The 18,530-nt window shown below is 40.3% G+C and overlaps 1 protein-coding gene and 1 long non-coding RNA gene across 6 annotated transcripts in view; one reads left to right on the forward strand and one right to left on the reverse strand.

The window, feature by feature from the left end:
* Nucleotides 1-18,530, reverse strand: part of LOC135580238 (uncharacterized) — a 124,216-nt gene that overhangs the window by 70,541 nt on the left and 35,145 nt on the right. The window lies entirely within an intron of this gene.
* Nucleotides 5,779-17,633, forward strand: HRG (histidine rich glycoprotein). Of its 4 annotated transcripts, none has more exons than XM_065073776.1 (7): nucleotides 5,779-6,072; nucleotides 9,548-9,655; nucleotides 10,607-10,694; nucleotides 11,216-11,382; nucleotides 13,130-13,246; nucleotides 14,708-14,794; nucleotides 15,443-17,633. In XM_065073776.1, exons 1-7 carry the CDS (start codon nucleotides 5,875-5,877, stop codon nucleotides 17,162-17,164), a joined length of 2,487 nt encoding a protein of 828 aa, XP_064929848.1. In that variant the 5' UTR covers nucleotides 5,779-5,874; the 3' UTR covers nucleotides 17,165-17,633. The 4 variants fall into 4 exon arrangements, with proteins under 4 accessions (XP_064929848.1, XP_064929849.1, XP_064929850.1 ...); XM_065073777.1 differs by having other exon boundaries at nucleotides 15,446-17,633; XM_065073778.1 differs by lacking the exons at nucleotides 5,779-6,072; nucleotides 9,548-9,655; nucleotides 10,607-10,694 and having other exon boundaries at nucleotides 11,243-11,382; nucleotides 15,443-17,098.

Consider the following 18,530-nt stretch of genomic DNA (forward strand, 5'->3'; position numbering starts at 1 on the left):
GCCAGGAGTACCCTGATATTCACAAAAATTATGGGACTCGTATGAGACCACAGAGCCTTTCTCTAGTTGCCAACAGATCTGTAAAATCATTTGTTCAAAACAAAATCAATAGAATATTTTTTCTGAAGATTTTATGCTGCTGAATCATCCCTCAAGATGCTGGGAAATTTCTCCATTCAAAGAGTCTCTCAACTAACATGTACGGTTTTGTTAAAGTATTCTGGCATCATGCAATTTGATTTAAAAGTATTATTTTATTATTATAGCTAAAATATAAATAAAATTATTTTATTTGGAGTGGATTCAATAATATTGAAATCTTGTATGGAGTTATATTCACAACAAATGTGTTTGTTTTTTTCAGTTTGCAAGTCTCTTAAAAACATAAATTTTACAGAGAGGAGTGATTGAACAGCTTCAAAGATTAAAATAAGCCAAAAAGCAGCGTGTGAAACACACCAGCTGAGCCAAAAATAATTCCATTTCAATTCCACATGATGAGAAATTTCAACATATTTTGGTTTCTTTCATTTCAGAGAAGAAAACAATTCAAAATCAGATAGTTCTCCAACAATCATTAAATTAAAATCCTATTCAATTCTTATCGCAGTATCAGCTCTAGGCTCTGTCAGCATTTCCCTTTTTATCAAGTCATCAAATTGCAGCACCTTGTTTTCCCTCGGGAATTTTCACTATGTATCAACATATGTAACCGGATCCTTCCCCAGAAGGAGTATCAGGGAAGAAATCAGCTTCATTAACCACAGCCACAGCCAAGAATTCTCCATTTCAATGGCTTCTCTTTCTTGACTACAGCTGCTTACAACAGTGAATTGAACAGCAACAGCAGCAAGTGAAGATAAATGGAGTTGAGTTGGTGTGAACATAAACAGAGGAGTTAAAAAGAACATCTGAAAGTCTGGATCCATGGGTTTGAACATTCAATTTGGATATTTTTTTAGCCTGTTCCACAGACAAGGCTCGGAAACAACATTTGAATCAACACTTTCTCTAGCTTGGATCTGAGATTTGGGTTCAAAGACTATTCTGATTTAAAAATAAACACCAGAAGGGCTGTATATCTAAGCGGTAGCTGTATGTACAGTGCAGATCAGCAAGCATCAGTGGGCAGTGCAGATACATAAGCATTTGCTTTACTTGCTGTGGCTGCTCCAGCACAGAGCCCTGTTTCCAGCTTTCAGTGTCACCTGGGCCACCACCAAGGTTCGCCATCATTGAGGGCTGACACCAAAGTCTAAGACTAATTTCTTAAAGTACAAGTAAGAGAGTGAAGATGAATAGTCTCTGTGTTTTCTGTGTCCTCAGGATATACCTGGATACAGCAGCACTCCTAGATGCCATCAAAATGATTGAGAGTTTAGTCATCACTACTGCAAACCCCGCTGTTGATTCAGCAGATTTCTGCCAACCTGTGAATGGGCCAGCACTGTGGCTTTCCTCCTCCAACATGCCCACAAGAGCAGAGAAGGGCACAGGATACATCTGGTCTCCACACATTTACACTGCGTGACAGCGCATTCAGACAGGACTGCAGCAAATCCTCTAAAAATCCTGTCCAGGCAGTGCTGAACCATCTCCTGGCCACAGCGAGCAGCACAGCTGGCGCTAACACACCTCTACACTGCCAGTCTCACCCCAAATGGTCTCTTCTCCTCCCGGGACACTGACCTATGAAGAGCTGCTTCTCCTCGTCCAGCAGCAAACAGGCTGGTACCACCCAGCAGCCCCCGGCTGGAGATGAGAAGAGAATGCGCTTTAGCAGATAATTCCCAATTTGCTTTTCAATTTTGTTCCACAGTTTTTCAACACGTTTTGATCTTATGATGTGTATCATCTATTATTAACTTATTATCTGGGCCATGTCCAGCTAAAATCTGGTCTGATGTTTATTTGAGAAAACATCCCCATTTCACATGGGCAATGTTTTTTATTCAGGCGCAGATAACAAACGGTCAGTGGCCTCCAGGACTGTTAACGTTTTTGCCAGATCTGAATACAGGTGAGACATCATGAATATAAAAAAAGGAGCAGTAACATTCAAAGGGCACAGAACAAGATATGCTGGCTTATTTATGCGTACACTGCATATGCATTTGCTCAGATTTTTCAGATATCCTTCTCCTACACTCATGCTTGGCCAATCAAAAAGATTTTTAAAAGAAAGGACCAGATATCACAGTTCTCAAGATGGGTTTAAAAATCAAGGCTTTTATAAAATAAGTTAATTATAAATTCTATTTGTCTGACTTTAGAACCTGCCCATTGTACACACTTTATGGCTAAACATTTTCATCTCCATCTCTCAGATTATACATGTTAAGTGAATGTATTCAGAATATACATATATTATTTTCTTTTCAAAAATAGATTTTTAAAGTCCTTCCACTAGATAGAATCATAAATACTATACAATCAAAACAGTTGCCAATACTTCCCTTATATTAACTTGTTACAACTCATAAGCATGAGTTAAAGCTCACATTTTCAGAACAGCATAATGCCACAAGCCCTGAAAATGTCAAATCCCTTGGACTTCCTCTGACCCCATTCTTGACATCAAATTCTTAACCCCACCTTCTCCCCCAGCCTCTCAAACCCCTCAGCAACAGGTCAGTCTTGCAATATATCATTACAGTCATCAACTTACTACTAGAGTGGTTTTTTATAGAAAGCAATTTGCAGGGAAGCTTTAGCTGCAGCTGCTGCTTTGAAGACCAAAACCAAAGCAAATTTGTGTAACATCGCATTTGTATCAGAGGACATTCTGTTCACACCCAGCAGATAAAAATCAGACGTGAATGAAGACATGATGCATTCACATATTTTTCCATCATATTTGGAGGCATTAACTGGAGCCACATCTACCTTTGTTAGTTCTAGTCTTGCTTAGGAGCAGAAACAAGCAGAGCAGCAGGGGCTGCAGGAGGGATGAGGTTTTGCTGCCAAGCGCTACTGCAGAGGGCAGAGAACAGTCAGCTATAGCGGGTGTCCTCCTGAGACATCAGAGATGCCTGTAAATAGGTACGGCTGTCCTTTAGGAAGGGAGTAATGCTTATTGAATATTATCTCCTTTATTTGTCAGCTCTCTATTTCTTCCTCCTCCCACCCATAGAATAGAGTTCTATTTATTAAGTGTTTGATACCCATTTTTTCAAGTGGGGAAGATAAGCCACTTTTTTGGTGTGTTCTCCCAGATTTCTGGAGACAGGTTTAGGATGGATGTTTATTATCAACTCCTTAAAGCTTAAATGTGAATCACCTCTTACTGTTACAAGTCAAGCCTTGGTAAAAGTCATAGAGATAAAAAAGCTTTTGACAAGCTAGTCAAGAGAAATGCCATGTTTGGATAAAGACTCCTATTCCTGCCAGCAATCTCTTTATAGAAACAACTTCATTAAAACAACACACAAAACTTACAAGCAATGTATATAAAAACAAAATAGGATATCAAAAAAGATATCAGACTGACTGAGAAATTATAAAAATACATTATACTGACTCAAGTACAACCAATATTTATTTAACTGCTCTGACTGTGCCTGGAGTGCTTGTCCATGCTGTACTTTAATAATTGTACTTTAATAATTTTGAAAGAAATCGAGGACAAAACTCTCTACATTGGGAAAAGAAGCTGACTTTTAAATCTGAAGACGATTTTGCAGGAATTGTACATTTTCTACTGTTTATTCATAGTGTTTCTATTCCATACATAAAAAGTACCTAAGCCACTGTCAAGACAATGATCAGTGTCACAATGAGCAGCACATAACAGAAGGAGAAAAAAATGAATGAACAATCTGCAAACAATAGATGACTAAGGGAATTATGTTATAAATTACCTAATCTGATGCCTTTCTTCAATATGACTGCCCGTTTGAAAAATTAAGCAGTATTGTAAGTAACGAACGGGGGTGCGATTTGGAACACAGTAATGATGTGAATATTATTTTTAACTGATGGGATGTGTTTCAAATGTCTTTGATTATTTACACAACATTTATTTCACCACTTTTTTTTCAACCTTCCAGAAGAAATTCTGAATTATTATAATGAAACATTATAAACACATAAAAGAAATGCCCCACTGCACCAGAATGGTGGTTCATCCAGCCCAGTATTAATCTCTCCCAGTGGCAAAAGATGTCTGTGCTTAGGAGACAGGACCTGGCCCCTTTCTGCAAACCATTCCTCTTGTACTTCTCCAGTACCCAGAACCACCGTAGAAGTAATTTAAAAGGGCATTTACCTGCATAGTCCTTCCAGTATCCACTTAAGTACCTGCTATCCATGAACTTTTCGAAGCCATTTCTGACTGTACTGATCCCGTCTGCCTCCACATCTTTCTGCAACAACAAGCTCTAGCAGTTCACTACCCACTGCACAAGGACTATTTTTATCTCTTTTAAACCAATCCACACCAGTTTTGAGTGGCCCCGGTTCTCTTATTGTAAGATTCTCCATTTAGCTTACCTACTACTGAAGAACTGTCAAGTGTGTCCTGAGCTAACTATAAAAGAAAGCTACTGCTTCAGCTCTAGGCACTTTCAAATGTGATTTCCCAAGACACCAGATGTTATAAAAGTTGGATTTTTTAAAATACAGATTAATGAAATGAGGTAAGGGTTAAGGATGACAACCCATTATATTTGCTAATGTTTCTTACAAAAATAACCCAGAGAAAAACTTTGAAGCTGCACATATAAGCCCAAGTCAATTATACAGTTAGCACCTTTTTCTATGAGAAGCTGATCCAACCCCTCACACCAACCATGATTTGGAAAATTTCTCATCTGAATCTGACCTTGTCATTTTGGACTCACATTGAATTTTTGTATAATATTTTCTTATTCAGAGTTTGAATTTTGTATTCAAACTTCAGCTGCCCCCTGACAAGTGATTATTGCCTTTTCAGAATGTATTAAACTATCCTGAATAAGATTTTGAATAAAATGAGAAAACATCTTCTCCCTTCTTCTTAGTGGAAGATTTTGGCAGATCCTGTGAAAGGTATGAATCTTAGTAGGTACTGAATTATTTTAATAAATATAAAAAATTACCACCAATTCTCTAAAGAAGTCTATGAAGGCCACTACAGCCAAAGAACACACAAGACTGCTCAGATTGAGAATGTAAAGGCAGCTTTATGTCACTTTGTGGCACACCTAGATCACATGAGTATGAAGCCAGTCAGTGCCATTCTGTGTACCAGTCTGAAATGATGGAAAGCTGGTAGAAGCCTGCTCTAAATTTTCTGGAGCTGGAAGGGTAGCAGGTACTCACACAGAAGCTACAAACCACCAGCTGGCGAGTGCACCTTGAGTTACACCCCTTTTCCAAATCTGAGTGACCTCCTTGTTTCCCTCTCGCTAATTCTGTGCCAGGAAAGGATCTGCAAAAACAAGGATATAGATATAGCCATCATTTGACTACAAATATTTCATCGTATTTTCAGTTAGGCTGTTTTTACAATAAAGAGAAAACCAAGATTGCATAATACCTGCATACATAAACCGGACCTTCTTAACACCAGGCTCAGCAGCACTGTTAGAAGCAAAGTATTTTTCATAGTAAACCACTATTGCACAATGCCTGCCTAAAGTGTCACAAACACAATCCCTTTGATGGGTAGTCCAGAGGGTATTACTACTTTCCTCAAAATCTGCTCAATCACTATATAATCATTTACTTGTTGTTTGCAAAAGTTAATCCAGGGTCAAGGCAACGACACTCAAATTTGTATAAAACCATGCCCTTTCAGCATTCATTTATAACTTTGGTGGGCTACTCTGATTTAAAAGCAGACTACTGGCTTTACCAGAGCATGGGCAGACGTGACCTAGCACTGCAAACAAAATGCTGCTTCTAGCTTCAGCTTTTGTTCTAACACTGCTGCAGGGCTCTAATGCCCAAAACAAAACAAGTGTTACACCTGCAGACTGCAATACCATTGAAACAGATGCAGGAGTGGCCTTGGATTTGGTCAACAGACATCGCAGAGATGGCTATGTTTTTGGTTTATTCCGTGTTGCTGATGCACACAAGCTACATATCGTAAGTATCGATTTAAAGGCTGATTTACAGAAGACTGTGATCTTAAAATATGAGCCAGATCATTAAAAGTTTATGTTTATTGCTCTTAACAGAGCAATGTTGATGTAATTCAGTGAATCAGCTCTGATTTAGACTACCACAGTGTTCATTTGTGCATGATTTATTGTACGTAAGCTTAACTTTGATCAACGCTGAATGCCCTCTGCTCCCCTGGCCAACTGGATGTCAGCGTAAGGGATGCTCTGAACACCTGTATACAATGGCAGAAATTATTCTGTCCCATCTGTTGTCAGGTCTCAGATGTTACGTTGAAAATTTATATTTGTAGGGTTTCTTTACACTGCGAACGTCCAACATTAATTAGGTCAATGTACCCTGCAAGATCAGTATATTGCTATTCTCTTTATTTTGGAGATAGCTGGATAACTGTAAGAAAGGGAAAAAGGCAGATGAAGCCAAAGGAGATGAAAATGCCACTCTGCAGAAGAGGGGAAGGACTGGATAGAGAATCTGTATCAGTCATTTCCTATTTCCTTCTTATTTCTGTTTCCTAGAGAGGATAAATAAGCCTTTCTCAATGATTGCTTAAATGCAAAAGCAAATCAATAGCAGAAAAAAGCAATAGAATACCAGATTTCTTTAGCTAGGAGATAAAAGAGGCCAAGGACATGCAGATGTACTAATGCGCCTGGCTACCTTTTAGCTGCTTGGCTGTGAAGCTAGAATCCAGGCAAACATGCATGGTTTAAGAAGTGTATTGTACATCTCAGTACGGCAATGGAAGAAAGCAGACTAGTTTTTGATGGAACTGCTTAAGACTGCCTGTTAGGATAAGAAAAAGCTCAGAAAGTGACCCAAAGCCCTGATTCCTACAGGTCTTCAGGTATACCTTCAAAAAAAACTGATGGGTGATTTTGGTTCTCATAGACAAGGCTGTGGCAAGTGATACTATTTGGTTTTATGCAATAGCCAGGTAGTTAAAGAGCTCACCTAGGAATCAATCACTCTTCTTCAGCATTAAGAGGTTCAAACCCCCAAGTCTCCCCTGCTTGAAGAACGCTGCTGCCACGCAGTATGTGTGTGCCACCCCTGTGAAGTGCAGCCACTGGGCACTAAGACATGAAAAATTCATTGGATGTATGAGAAAAAAAAATCATTATTTCTAAAAAGAAAAATCTCAACGTTTCTACATTTTAACCAATTACTGACTATATAAACTATAGAACCACAACTTGGAATATGGACCAGAACAGAGGGTTCATACTTCCAGACGAACACAACAACCTCTAGACTACCATGCTGATGGTTTGCTTTGTACCCTTACCTAATTTTGCTGTCTTTGAAGACCAGGCCACAGCTTCAACCACCACACTGAGTCCATAAGAGCAGAAAAGAGTCTTCTGTCTATCTTCCTGCTAAAGAATTCTCCCTGGAAGGTCTCTGTACCTTCTCAGACCCAAAGCCACCAGGTGTGGTCTCCTGCACACTGACCATGTACACTATTGTTCAAGCAGTTATGCTGGCTCCACTGCCAAGATGACATAAAAAAATACTAATTAAAAAACAAAAATCAAGTCTATTACGTCAACCCCCTTAGAAACTTGAGCAGCAATCCCCAGCAGCCAGATTGCTACTGGGTTTAAATGGATGTTCTAGAAGTGTAAGATACTCAAGTGTTCACACTAGAACAGCTCTGGGCTTGTGCCGTGCAGAACTCTGGTGCCCAAGATCCTTTTAAAACAACCAAGCAAGCACCATGTTGATTTTTGGTTTTGTTTGTTTCCCAAGAGCTACCCAGCAGACAAACAGAGGAATTTTCTGCTACATATTTGGATGCAGACCTTTAATTTCACCAAAGCTCTGCTTTAGGTTTTATTGACTCCAAATGCATCTTGCTGAAGAAAATTAATATTTGCCAGGGATGAACTGGCTTCTTTAGCATTTCACAAGTTTGGATGACAAAGTGAATGCATCTATTAATTCCAGTTTTAGAGGGCTGCTAGTGAATAGTACATTTTACAAGAGACATCTTACCTATCTTACCTTTCCATTCAGTGCTATTTCATAAATACAAATTAGAAAAAAAGTCTTTCTCACCATCTCTGTTCTCTTCTCTGTCTGCATTTTACTAACACTTTGTCTAGCAGCTTGAAATTATTGAGATATATAAAACAAAACAGAAAGAGTAACTCCCCCTAAGCAGAGCATAATCATGTGGGTAGTGGGCAGGATGGGTGTCCAGAACAACTAGATTGTTTTCCTGGTTCTACTATTCAACAACATGTGCTCTTGTGCAAATCACATAGTCCCTGTTTTAAAATTGAGATAGTGTTAAGACATGTGCCTAGTACAAAACTAATGTCTAACATGACACTGTTGGACACTCACTAATAAAAATATTACATTAGAATGCAATAATTCTTTTCCAAGGTCTCATCTGTACAAAAACACTCTGAAAAAGGAACACAAATGGATAAAATTCCATAAAGCCTGAGGACATTTATTCACAGTGAAGGGGTTTGCATAGTTTTATCTAAATGACAAAATAAAATACATCTGTTTTCATTCTGCATTTTCATACAGGGGTTGCGTGAAGTTTAAATAATCCATCTCAAATGCAAATTGAGATTCATCTTCCTGCAAAAAAATACAAAACTGTTTCTATGGGCCGCAGATAATTCTTAACACCACGTCCCATTACACTGGTAGCCAAATTCAAATTCTGATTCTCCATCCTACTTACTCAGGAGACAGAACATACTAGAAGAATTCCAGAGCTTAGGCTCCTGACTTTGTAGGGATTATTGCAGCTTTGTTGCATCAAACCCTGAATAAACTGAGCAGGAAGCAAAGTTCTGAAAGAGTCTTGTCAATAAAGTAATTTGAAATGGATGTAGGCATATAATTTTATACATGTATATAATGTATATAATGTTTAAATGTAGCTAGACAACTGATTTCCTAACAGACCAATATCTTCTATGTGAAAATCAGAAAGAGGTAATGGCAACTTTTTAACATTGGCATTTTCCCTACTTGAAATATGCCGGGTTAGCAACAGACACATAGATTTCCAACAACTGGATAAGAGGCAACAGCTGTGAGTTGCAGGAAGGGAAATTCAGACTAGATATAAGGCCAGAGGAAAAAACAAACAAACAAAACCAAGCAAACATGAAGTAAGTGGTTAAGTACCAGAATAGCCCAGAGAGGATGTGGAACTTGTATCTTGGTGATATCCAGAACTGAGCTGGATCTCACTTTGAAGTTGGCTTTGCCTTGAGCAATTGCTGGAGAAGACGACCTCCAAAAGTCCCTTCCAGCCTAAACCCTTTCTATGCTTGTCAGCTCAGAAAAACCTTAATAGGGAACTGAGAAACCTACATTAAAAACTAAACATATCCACTTCCAAAAAAGGTTTTTTCAGACCAAACTTCTTGTATAGAAACTCTCTTTACCTGCACTTTTCTTCCAGGGAAATTCCTCAGTCCTCTACTTAACTTTGGATGTGTTGGAAACAGAATGCCCTGTGTTATCCAGAAGACATTGGGAGTCTTGTGAATACGGTGAAATCTATTCCACGGCAAGTAATGGCACTCGGGCAGAATCTTATGTCAATAATGTATTAAGCTGATCTTCATCTGAACTGCCCAGAAATTCCTGTGTCACAAAATCTCTAAGTGAGGAATAGGCTTCAATATGGCTAACTGTAACATAGAATCTCTTGAATTCTAGAGTTGTTAAACATAAGCTAAAGGTTTAAAAAAGGGTTGACTCCTTAAATAAGTGCAGCATTATTTAACTAGTTGTGTCAAAGGGGCTATACTCCACTGTTGGTAGCAGTACTGATGTTTTAAGAATAATTCGCTGACAACTAAAGGGCACTAGAAATCATTTTTTAAGCACGTTCCTAGCATATCAGCCAGAAATACCAGTGTTATATTTTGTCAGTTTTCTGTCATAACATTTGTGCTGTGACAGTGTGACATATTGGTAGTGTCAGTACAGATGTGATATGTAGCAACACTTGTCCTCTATTGTTGCAGTCTGGGATGAGAACTACCAGCCTAAAACTTCATTTAAATAGGAGAGAGGTGATACTACCACATGGGACAGAGCAGGAAGACCCTGAGGAGGGAAGAGAAGGCATTTACTCCTTTTATTAAGCTGGGGAATTATCAAGTTGATAAAGATTTATATAACCTTGAGTATCTCTGACATCCTAACTTCTCCTGCTAGCTAGTATTATCTTACTGTAAATAAGTATTAGAATGACTGAGAAGGCTGGTTTAGTTTTCCATTGTCTACTCACTCATACAAACTGAGAGTTAAAATAAAGGTTCTTGTAGAGGGAGATCCCATTGTACCTGGGCACAAATTTTGCATGATAGCAGAACAAACATTCATTAATGACCACATCTGTTATTCTTAGAAGTACTGTACATTAAAAGGAGGCATAAGTTCTATGATCACCTACATGCAATTATATCCAGTGAAAATAACATCATAATCACTTATTCTTTTTTCCTCTCAGGACTTCGGGCAATGTAAGATTATCACATATACAAGCCAGCTGCTGAAGAAACCTCAACTATATGGATTTAATTGTACATTGAGTCCAGGTAAAATAAGCACTGTTGTACGCCAAGGCATAGCTCAAACCAGCCTTAGTACCAAATTACATGTCTGTGCATTGCTAGTGTATGGTAACTGTAATAGATTCATTCATCTGCTTGCAATTCTTCTTTTAGATAATTCAAATGGAATGTTAAGAATGAGTAATAGAATTAAGGTTACTCTACTTCTATAAACACACTTTATTAATGTCAGATGGTATCACCATTTCAGTCCACCAAAACATGATAATGAATATCAGAAAAAAGTAAAATTGCAAAGAATGCCTGGGTAGGGTGGTGAGATCCTAAAGTGGAGCTAAAAGATTTATAAGAACATTCATTTTCACAGGTTTTCTTTTTTTCATGTTACAGGATAAACCCATATTTGTAGAGTGAGAGATAGGTATTTCACTTCCATGGAAACGCTTGCATTTCAGTTTCTCATTATGAGTTCATATTAAAGGCACACATGCTCTCCCAAGAGTATTACTATCCATTGCAATATCAGTAACTCTGTGTTTTCACAGTTCCTCCTGATTTATTAGAGTGCAAAGATTGTCCTGTGAAAGTTGAAGTCTTAGAAGTCACTGAGCAGCATAAAAATATTGCTGCAAAGGCCCTGAAGAAATTCAACAGTGAGAGTAACCACACAAACTACTTCGATGTGGACAAAGTTGAAAAGATTTTAAAGATGGTAAGTGGCATTTTGTCCTAGAATTACTTATAATTGTCAATATTCAATATTTGGAGCAGCTCCAAAACCATGGGGCTGCAACTTAGACTCTTTTAGGATCAGAACTATTGCTTGTCACCTTTCAGCATAAAGTGCTTAAAATTGAAGGTCCTACTTCTGCAAAGATTTGTTATCAACTTTCATTTAGGCATGTGAAAGCAAAAGGATTTCTCATCTGTTAAAAAACTATGGCAGTGTGATGGCATACAAAACGTCAGAGCCTTCTTTACATGCATATTTTTATTCTGAACACCTGTTTACCTATCATAATATAACATACAAGAGTTTATTTACTACTGACCAGACTTCTTCAAGATCTACAGTCATGTGTATTCTATTTGCACAGTCATACATCCCGTCAACTGAAATCAGATTATTTTTTACTGTTACAATATCAAGCACATGGGTACAACACCAAGTGGAACACATTCAGCGTCATTTTCAGTCTGTGCTCAGAGCAAAGCAGCACTGAGAGCTCTGAGTGACAGAAGGTAAATATGTATCTTTGCTGAACCTCTTGAAGAACTACTGGCTCTGGTAAATAACTCCTACATCTCTGAGTGATGTGGACATACAGACTTATCCTTTGGGTGATTTGAAGTATAGCTCTCACATCACCACAATTTCCTGTTGGTAGATACTGGAGACCTTCACTTAAACAGCACAGGATCACTCTGCCAACACATGTCAGCTCAGGACACCTCTGTAACGAGGTCCCACGGCCCCTACTACAATCATTGTTGATCTTGGAAACTGCCTAAATTACAGCATGCCAATGCCAACTTCTTGCAGCTTTTAATACCACTCAGAAAACGGACAGTGTTCTGCTCCGTAGTCCCATGCAGGATATGTCCCTACTCCCATTTAGCCCATGGCTGTTTTCAGGTTGCCTGGATTCATGGATTTCTGCTTTGTCTTCACACTTCCCTGTCTTTAGCTACAGTGGCAATTTAGATTGTACCACTGGATTTCAACAGACTGCATAATGCTTAGAAACTATGAATTACGATTAAAAAATGTAAAGCATGTGCACCCACTTTTAACCAATTTAGTTAAACTAGTGAAACTTATGTGCACACACTTGCTATGGACGCCTTCCATACAGACTTGAAATAAACTGGTACTAGAGCTGGAAATTAAAATGAAATATCTCCTTATGGATTCTAATAGGACCACAAAGGCTTTCTCCAAAGGCTTATGGAGTAATGTCTTATCTGTGTTTAATGCCACTGGCAACAGAGTAAGCACCAATCTCACAGCACCTGGCAGAATTTCATGCCAAATTCACATCAGCGCTGTAGCACTATGCACCCCCATCGCCAGAACGGGGTGGGTGCCATCCAGTAGGTCTCTGTTTCCACAGGAGCAGCAGTTCAGTTTTGGGAGAAGGCTCTAAGGATGCTATTTTCTAAAAACACAAGCTGAAAAAGTAACAGGTTTTATAACATACACATACTAGATGAAGAAATAAATCAACCATTGCTGGAATTCAGAAATGAGTGAGGCGAGTAAGGTATGAATTATCTAATCTTTTTTCCTTACTGAATACATGTATATGTATGAATATTTGAACAGCACAGGTAATGAAAGCATGAGGTAGACAGGATTTTGACAACAATATGAAGTATGGTTGCTTTTAAAATTACAGGACTTCTGGTTTTTTTTGATACACCTAGTTACCACTTTTTGTTTGCCCTCTTGGTTTCAGACTGCCTCACGTGAAGGTCACATTTTAGGATTCTCTATAAAAGAGACCAACTGTTCCAAATCCGCACAGCAAGCAGAGCCAACATTGCAGTGTGATTTTCTGGATGACTGGCACGCTGTAAGTAAAGTTTTAGAACAAGAACTGATAGAATGGGCGGCACCAGAAAGATCTTCCCACAGTATTTCCAAGTGGTTTTTATAAGCATGCACCCAAACTCGAAAATGAAAAAACTGGCATGTCCATGTCCAGATCCCAATGTCACAGCTGCTCCTTTTTATTGTACAAGGAGCCAATCTGAACTCTCAAATCTAAATATAACTGGAGTCTGACATATTACAGACCTAGAGCTGAGCTTTTCAGCTTGGATCTAGCTTTTGCTTTCAAATTGTGGACATTTCCTAGTAAATAATGCAGGCTATTGTCACAGAAACTTTCACATTAACATGACTCATAGATTTTAAACAAAATACATGTATTATGTCATCCCACTGAATCCAGGGGGATTAGAATAATTCAGGCTTGTCTACTGATTCCTATCAAAGCACTTTCCTCACCCCACCTTCCCATTACAATAACAGTCTACACCGAAGAAAAAACTAGGCAAGATCATAATTTCAGAATAAATTATTACTCAGAAAGGAAATTGAAGGAATGAAATAAAAATATGGAGAAAATAAATCATGTAGAACTTTTATGTGCATTCATTTTCTTCTCTGGCTCTTATTACTCCAGAAGAGTGGAAAAGGTTGTGCATGAACTGGTAGCAGAGCCAGAAGTTCACTAGAATGAAGCACAAACCAGATAGCTAGAGGTTTTGAATTCTGTTCTCAATGCTGCCACCGCAGTTGTATGTGTGTAAAATGCTATTAACATGTGTAATCATTGACTGTAATAGGCTACTAATGTCCCAAACATATATCAAAATAAAGCATCCGCTACAGGGAGCACACACAGAACCCCTTACCTGAGTTCTGTACTCTTCACATGAGCAATTCCACACACAACGACTAGACAGCAGGTAAAAGTCACAGCAAAGAGGATGCTAAGGGAAGTAATGCTAAAAGATTAGAATTAATTACTTTTCAAAAAATAAATATGGAAGAAAGCTTTACCTTGAGCTTTGGTTGAAACAGCATAGCTACACAATGTCTGTTTATGAGGACGTTGACCAAAATTTCAGAATAGCCCAATCTGAAAATATGTTTGACAAGCAAAGACAGAAATAAAAATAGTCACCCCCAGGGTACTTGTTTTGGAGACATCAGTAGCCGACCAATTTCTTACAGATATCAAAAAATAAGTAAGACGGACAGTAGCAGCCCTCTAGATGCACATGGCAAAGACGTCTTCACAGTCAAAAACACTCAAAAATAGCATCTATTTTAATAATTATTAATCACTGGTAGGTATCACTGGTCAGAAAACTCAGGATCCAGCTAAGTTATGTAAACATACTGAGACATCAAGTGAACTAGCCTCACTTGAAAGTGTTGAACCTTCAGTAGGCTCGATTATCTCCATCACAAGAGTCAACACGTGCATTGTTGTTTTGTTTTGTTTTCCTTTTCTTTTGCTTAGTATGTGGGATTCTGCAAGGCAAGAGTCATCAGTGATGCAGAGGAACCTGACGGAACAGATATCAGCTGTGAACTCTACAGTCCCTGGGTACGTCCTCACTTACTGAAATGTCTCTGGCTATATCGGCACACAGGTGACAGCAACCCCACTTAGTCCAGGCGGACAGATAATTGCAACAATTGTCTGTGTCCCTTTATTAGCACCTGAGTGTGATGCAGCATGTCAGGCCAGACTGGCTTTTGACTGCTACATCAATCGGAGGATGAATTAGAATTGAGCTGTCCCCACTACTCCTTCCAAGGGTGTCTTCTTTCAGTCCAACCATACTCCTTAGTTAAAGTGAGCAGAGACTGGCAAACAAGTTTACAGGAATTTTAGAAAGCAAGAGGAAGGGAGATGACCTTTATCATATTTGGTATTCCAGTTTCTATTACAACAACTACTCCAGTGTGGGTTTTATGTTGTTTTGATCCATCACAAATTTTGCTCAGCTTGTTGTATAATTTCATTTTGTTATGGTGTAGTATTTCCAGATTATTTTCAGTAATTTGGTATTTTATCATCTGCTCCTTCTATCTTGAAAAACAAACAAACAAACACACAGGTGGTTTTTCCTTACAGGTCACTGGAACTGTAAATGCAAACCTACTAACTCCCACCTCTCTTTCTCACCACTTGCTTCTGTCCTATTAGTATCTCACTTAACACTTCCTCCCCTGGTGTCTTTATAAACAGCAGCATGACTATGGGAAAAGATGCAGACACCCAACTCCAGGACAGCCATGCAAACGACCCCATCCCCATCATCATTTTGGTCACAAACATCGTCACAGACACCATCACAAGCATGGATGTCCACCCTCTTCTCAATCCAGACCTGAAGATCCTGAGCATAACCATAGTTTCAACAAACAACATCAAGACAGCCATGAAGGACCTGCTCCTCCTCCCCACCACAGTGGACCGCCTCATCACTTTAACCCTCCACACCATTGTCCTCCACCTCACCACTTTCACCATCCACCCCATTGTCCTCCTCCTCACCACTTTCACCCTCCACCTCCTCCCCATTGTGGTCCACATCACCATCCTCCTCCTCCTCCTCCTCCCCATGATGGAACACATCCTCCTCCCCAAGAGGAACCACAACATCCTCCTTCTGCTCCTCCTCCCCACGATGAGCCGCATCATCATGCTCCTCCTTCCCAAGAGGAATCACATCATCTCCCTTCCCCTCCTCTTGATGATGATCAACATAGTCCTCCTCTTGGTCCTCATCATGGACCACACTGTCCTCCTCATCATCACGGACCACATCACCACCATCCTCCACCCCATCATGAACCACACGGGCCTCCTCACCCTCCTCATGGACCACATCAACACTTTCACCCACCACACCATTGTCCTCCACCTCCTCCCCATTGTGGTCCACACCACCATCCTCCTCCTCCTCCCCATGATGGAACACATCCTCCTCCCCAAGAGGAACCACAACATCCCCCTTCTGCTCCTCCTCCCCATGATGAGCCACATGATCCTCCTCCTTCCCAAGAGGAATTGCATCATCTCCCTTCCCCTCCTCCAGAAGATGATCAACATAGTCCTCCTCTTGGTCCCCATCATGGACCACACTGCCCTCCTGCCCCTCATGGACCACATCACCACCATCCTCCTCCTCCTCACGGACCACATCACCACCATCCTCCACCCCATCATGGACCACATGGGCCTCCTCGCCCTCCTCATGGACCACATCAACACTTTCACCCACCACGCCATTGTCCTCCACCTCCTCCCCATTGTGATCCACACCACCATCCTCCTCCTCCTCCTCTCCATGATGGAACACATCCTCCTTCCCAAGAGGAACCACAACATCCCCCTTCTGCTCCTCCTCCCCCTCCTCATGGACCACATCATCACCATCCTCCTCCCTACTGTGGCCCACACTGGCCTCCCCATCATGGACCACATCACCACCATCCCCCTCCCCATCATGGACCACATCACCACCATCCTCCTCCCCATCATGGACCACATCACCACCATCCTCCTCCCCATTGTGGACCACATCACCCTCCTCCTCCAGGACACCTTTCCCATCTCTACCATCACTACTACAGACATCACCGCAACAAGACAAGGATATCGGGAAAATACTTTCCCTTCCAAATAAGAGGAGCTGTCTATCGCATTCCAGTTCTAAGTCAGCAAGATCCTCTCCCGCCTCCCACTGCAAACTTTCCTGACCTATCCCAAAGCAGCCCTCACTCTGCCAGCACTGGTGAAGATATTCCCTTCCTTGGCTCAAATCTAAAGGAGATGGCAGAAGCTCTGGGTTTTCCAGATCACGACATGCAATCAAAGTCATGCCCAGGAAAGCCCAGACTCACTTTTCCGAAAATTTTGCCCTTATTTCCACATAGCTCCATGGCAGAAGATTCTCCTACATAACCTCAGAGAAAGATGTCCTTGGCTTTAGAGCTGCAGGGCTAACGACAGTTGTACAATGAATGAAAACAGCCCATGGAGAAGAGGAAAAAGTGCACAATTTCTGGAGAGGAAAAGCACTGAAAGTAATGATTAAAACAAGTATTTTGATTTGCCTTTTGATCACAGCTATCTCAGACTCTTCTGTACCTGAAAGGCTCAAAATTCCGAGTCCCTCAGATAATGTGAATGGGTACAAGTCTCCCCAGCAAACAATGCTGCTTTAGTTCTAACAAAAAGGAAAATTCCCTAATAGTGAAAACTACCTTCTAAAATCTTTCATGTTCTCATCATGCATGATTGTAAGGTACTTCCCTGAGGAAATCTGACCTAGAGGAAATCTGATGACCTTCCATAAAAAATTATCCCTGGCACTACATTCATGCTTTATAGAGATTTAAAGAAAATAAAAATGTGTAAGGCTTTTTCTTGACACAGTTGTCAAAGTTTTGTCTTTTTTGTCACTATGGATGTTCAACTGCACAGTAAATGTCCATGAGGCTTACTCTGGCATAAATTGATTAACGGTGGTTGAGTTACCACCATTATCTAGAAAAGGTTTGAGACTAGTTAATGACTTGTAGCATAACACTGCAGGGTGGCCTGCACAGGTATTTCCTTTGCTATAGCTGCTGGTGGTGATATACCAGAAATACTGCAGTCAGGGACAGCCCTTTTCAAATAGTTCATAATTGCTCTCAGGGGATCAGGAAAGCAGATGCATGTAATAAGTCTTTCATGTAAATGTTTTCTTTATCACTGAACCTTCCTCACTGGAAGTTGCACAGCCGGCAACTAAGCACCACACAGCTGCTCGCTCACTCCCCCGCGGTGGGATGGGGAAGAGAATCAGAAGAGTAAAAGTGAGAAAACTGGCAGGTTGAGATAAAGACAGTCAAATAGGTAAAGCAAAAGCTGTGCACACAAGCAAAACAAAACAAGGAATTCATTCCCTGCTTCCCATGGGCAGGCAGGTGTTCAGCCATCCCCAGGAAAGCTGGGCTGAAGGGATGAGACCAGAGAGTTGTGGTCAATGGGGCAGAGTTCAGCTGCAGGCCTGTATCTAGTGCAGTGCCTCAGGGGTCAGTACTGGGGCCGGTATTATTCAATGTATTCATCAATGATTTGGACGAGGGAATAGAGTGTACTATCAGCAAGTTTGCTGATGACACCATGCTGGGAGGAGTGGCTGACACGCCAGAGGCTGTGCTGCCATCCAGTGAGACCTGGACAGGCTGGAGAGCTGGGCGGGGAGAAATTTAATGAAATGTAACAAGGGAAAGTGTAGAGTCTTGTATCTGGGTAGGAACAACCCCAGGTTCCAGTATAA

Source organism: Columba livia, chromosome 9 (genome assembly GCF_036013475.1).
Source record: "Columba livia isolate bColLiv1 breed racing homer chromosome 9, bColLiv1.pat.W.v2, whole genome shotgun sequence".
In the NCBI taxonomy this organism is placed as follows: Eukaryota; Metazoa; Chordata; class Aves; order Columbiformes; family Columbidae; genus Columba; species Columba livia.

Excerpts from the sequence above, each read along its gene's own strand:
- HRG (XM_065073776.1), top strand. The coding sequence starts at position 5,875 with ATGCTGCTTCTAGCTTCAGCTTTTGTTCTAACACTGCTGCAGGGCTCT. Across the intron at positions 6,073-9,547 it reads ATGCACACAAGCTACATATC|GGAAATTCCTCAGTCCTCTA; the intron begins GTAAGTATCGAT and ends CTTTTCTTCCAG. Across the intron at positions 14,795-15,442 it reads GTGAACTCTACAGTCCCTGG|CAGCATGACTATGGGAAAAG; the intron begins GTACGTCCTCAC and ends CTTTATAAACAG.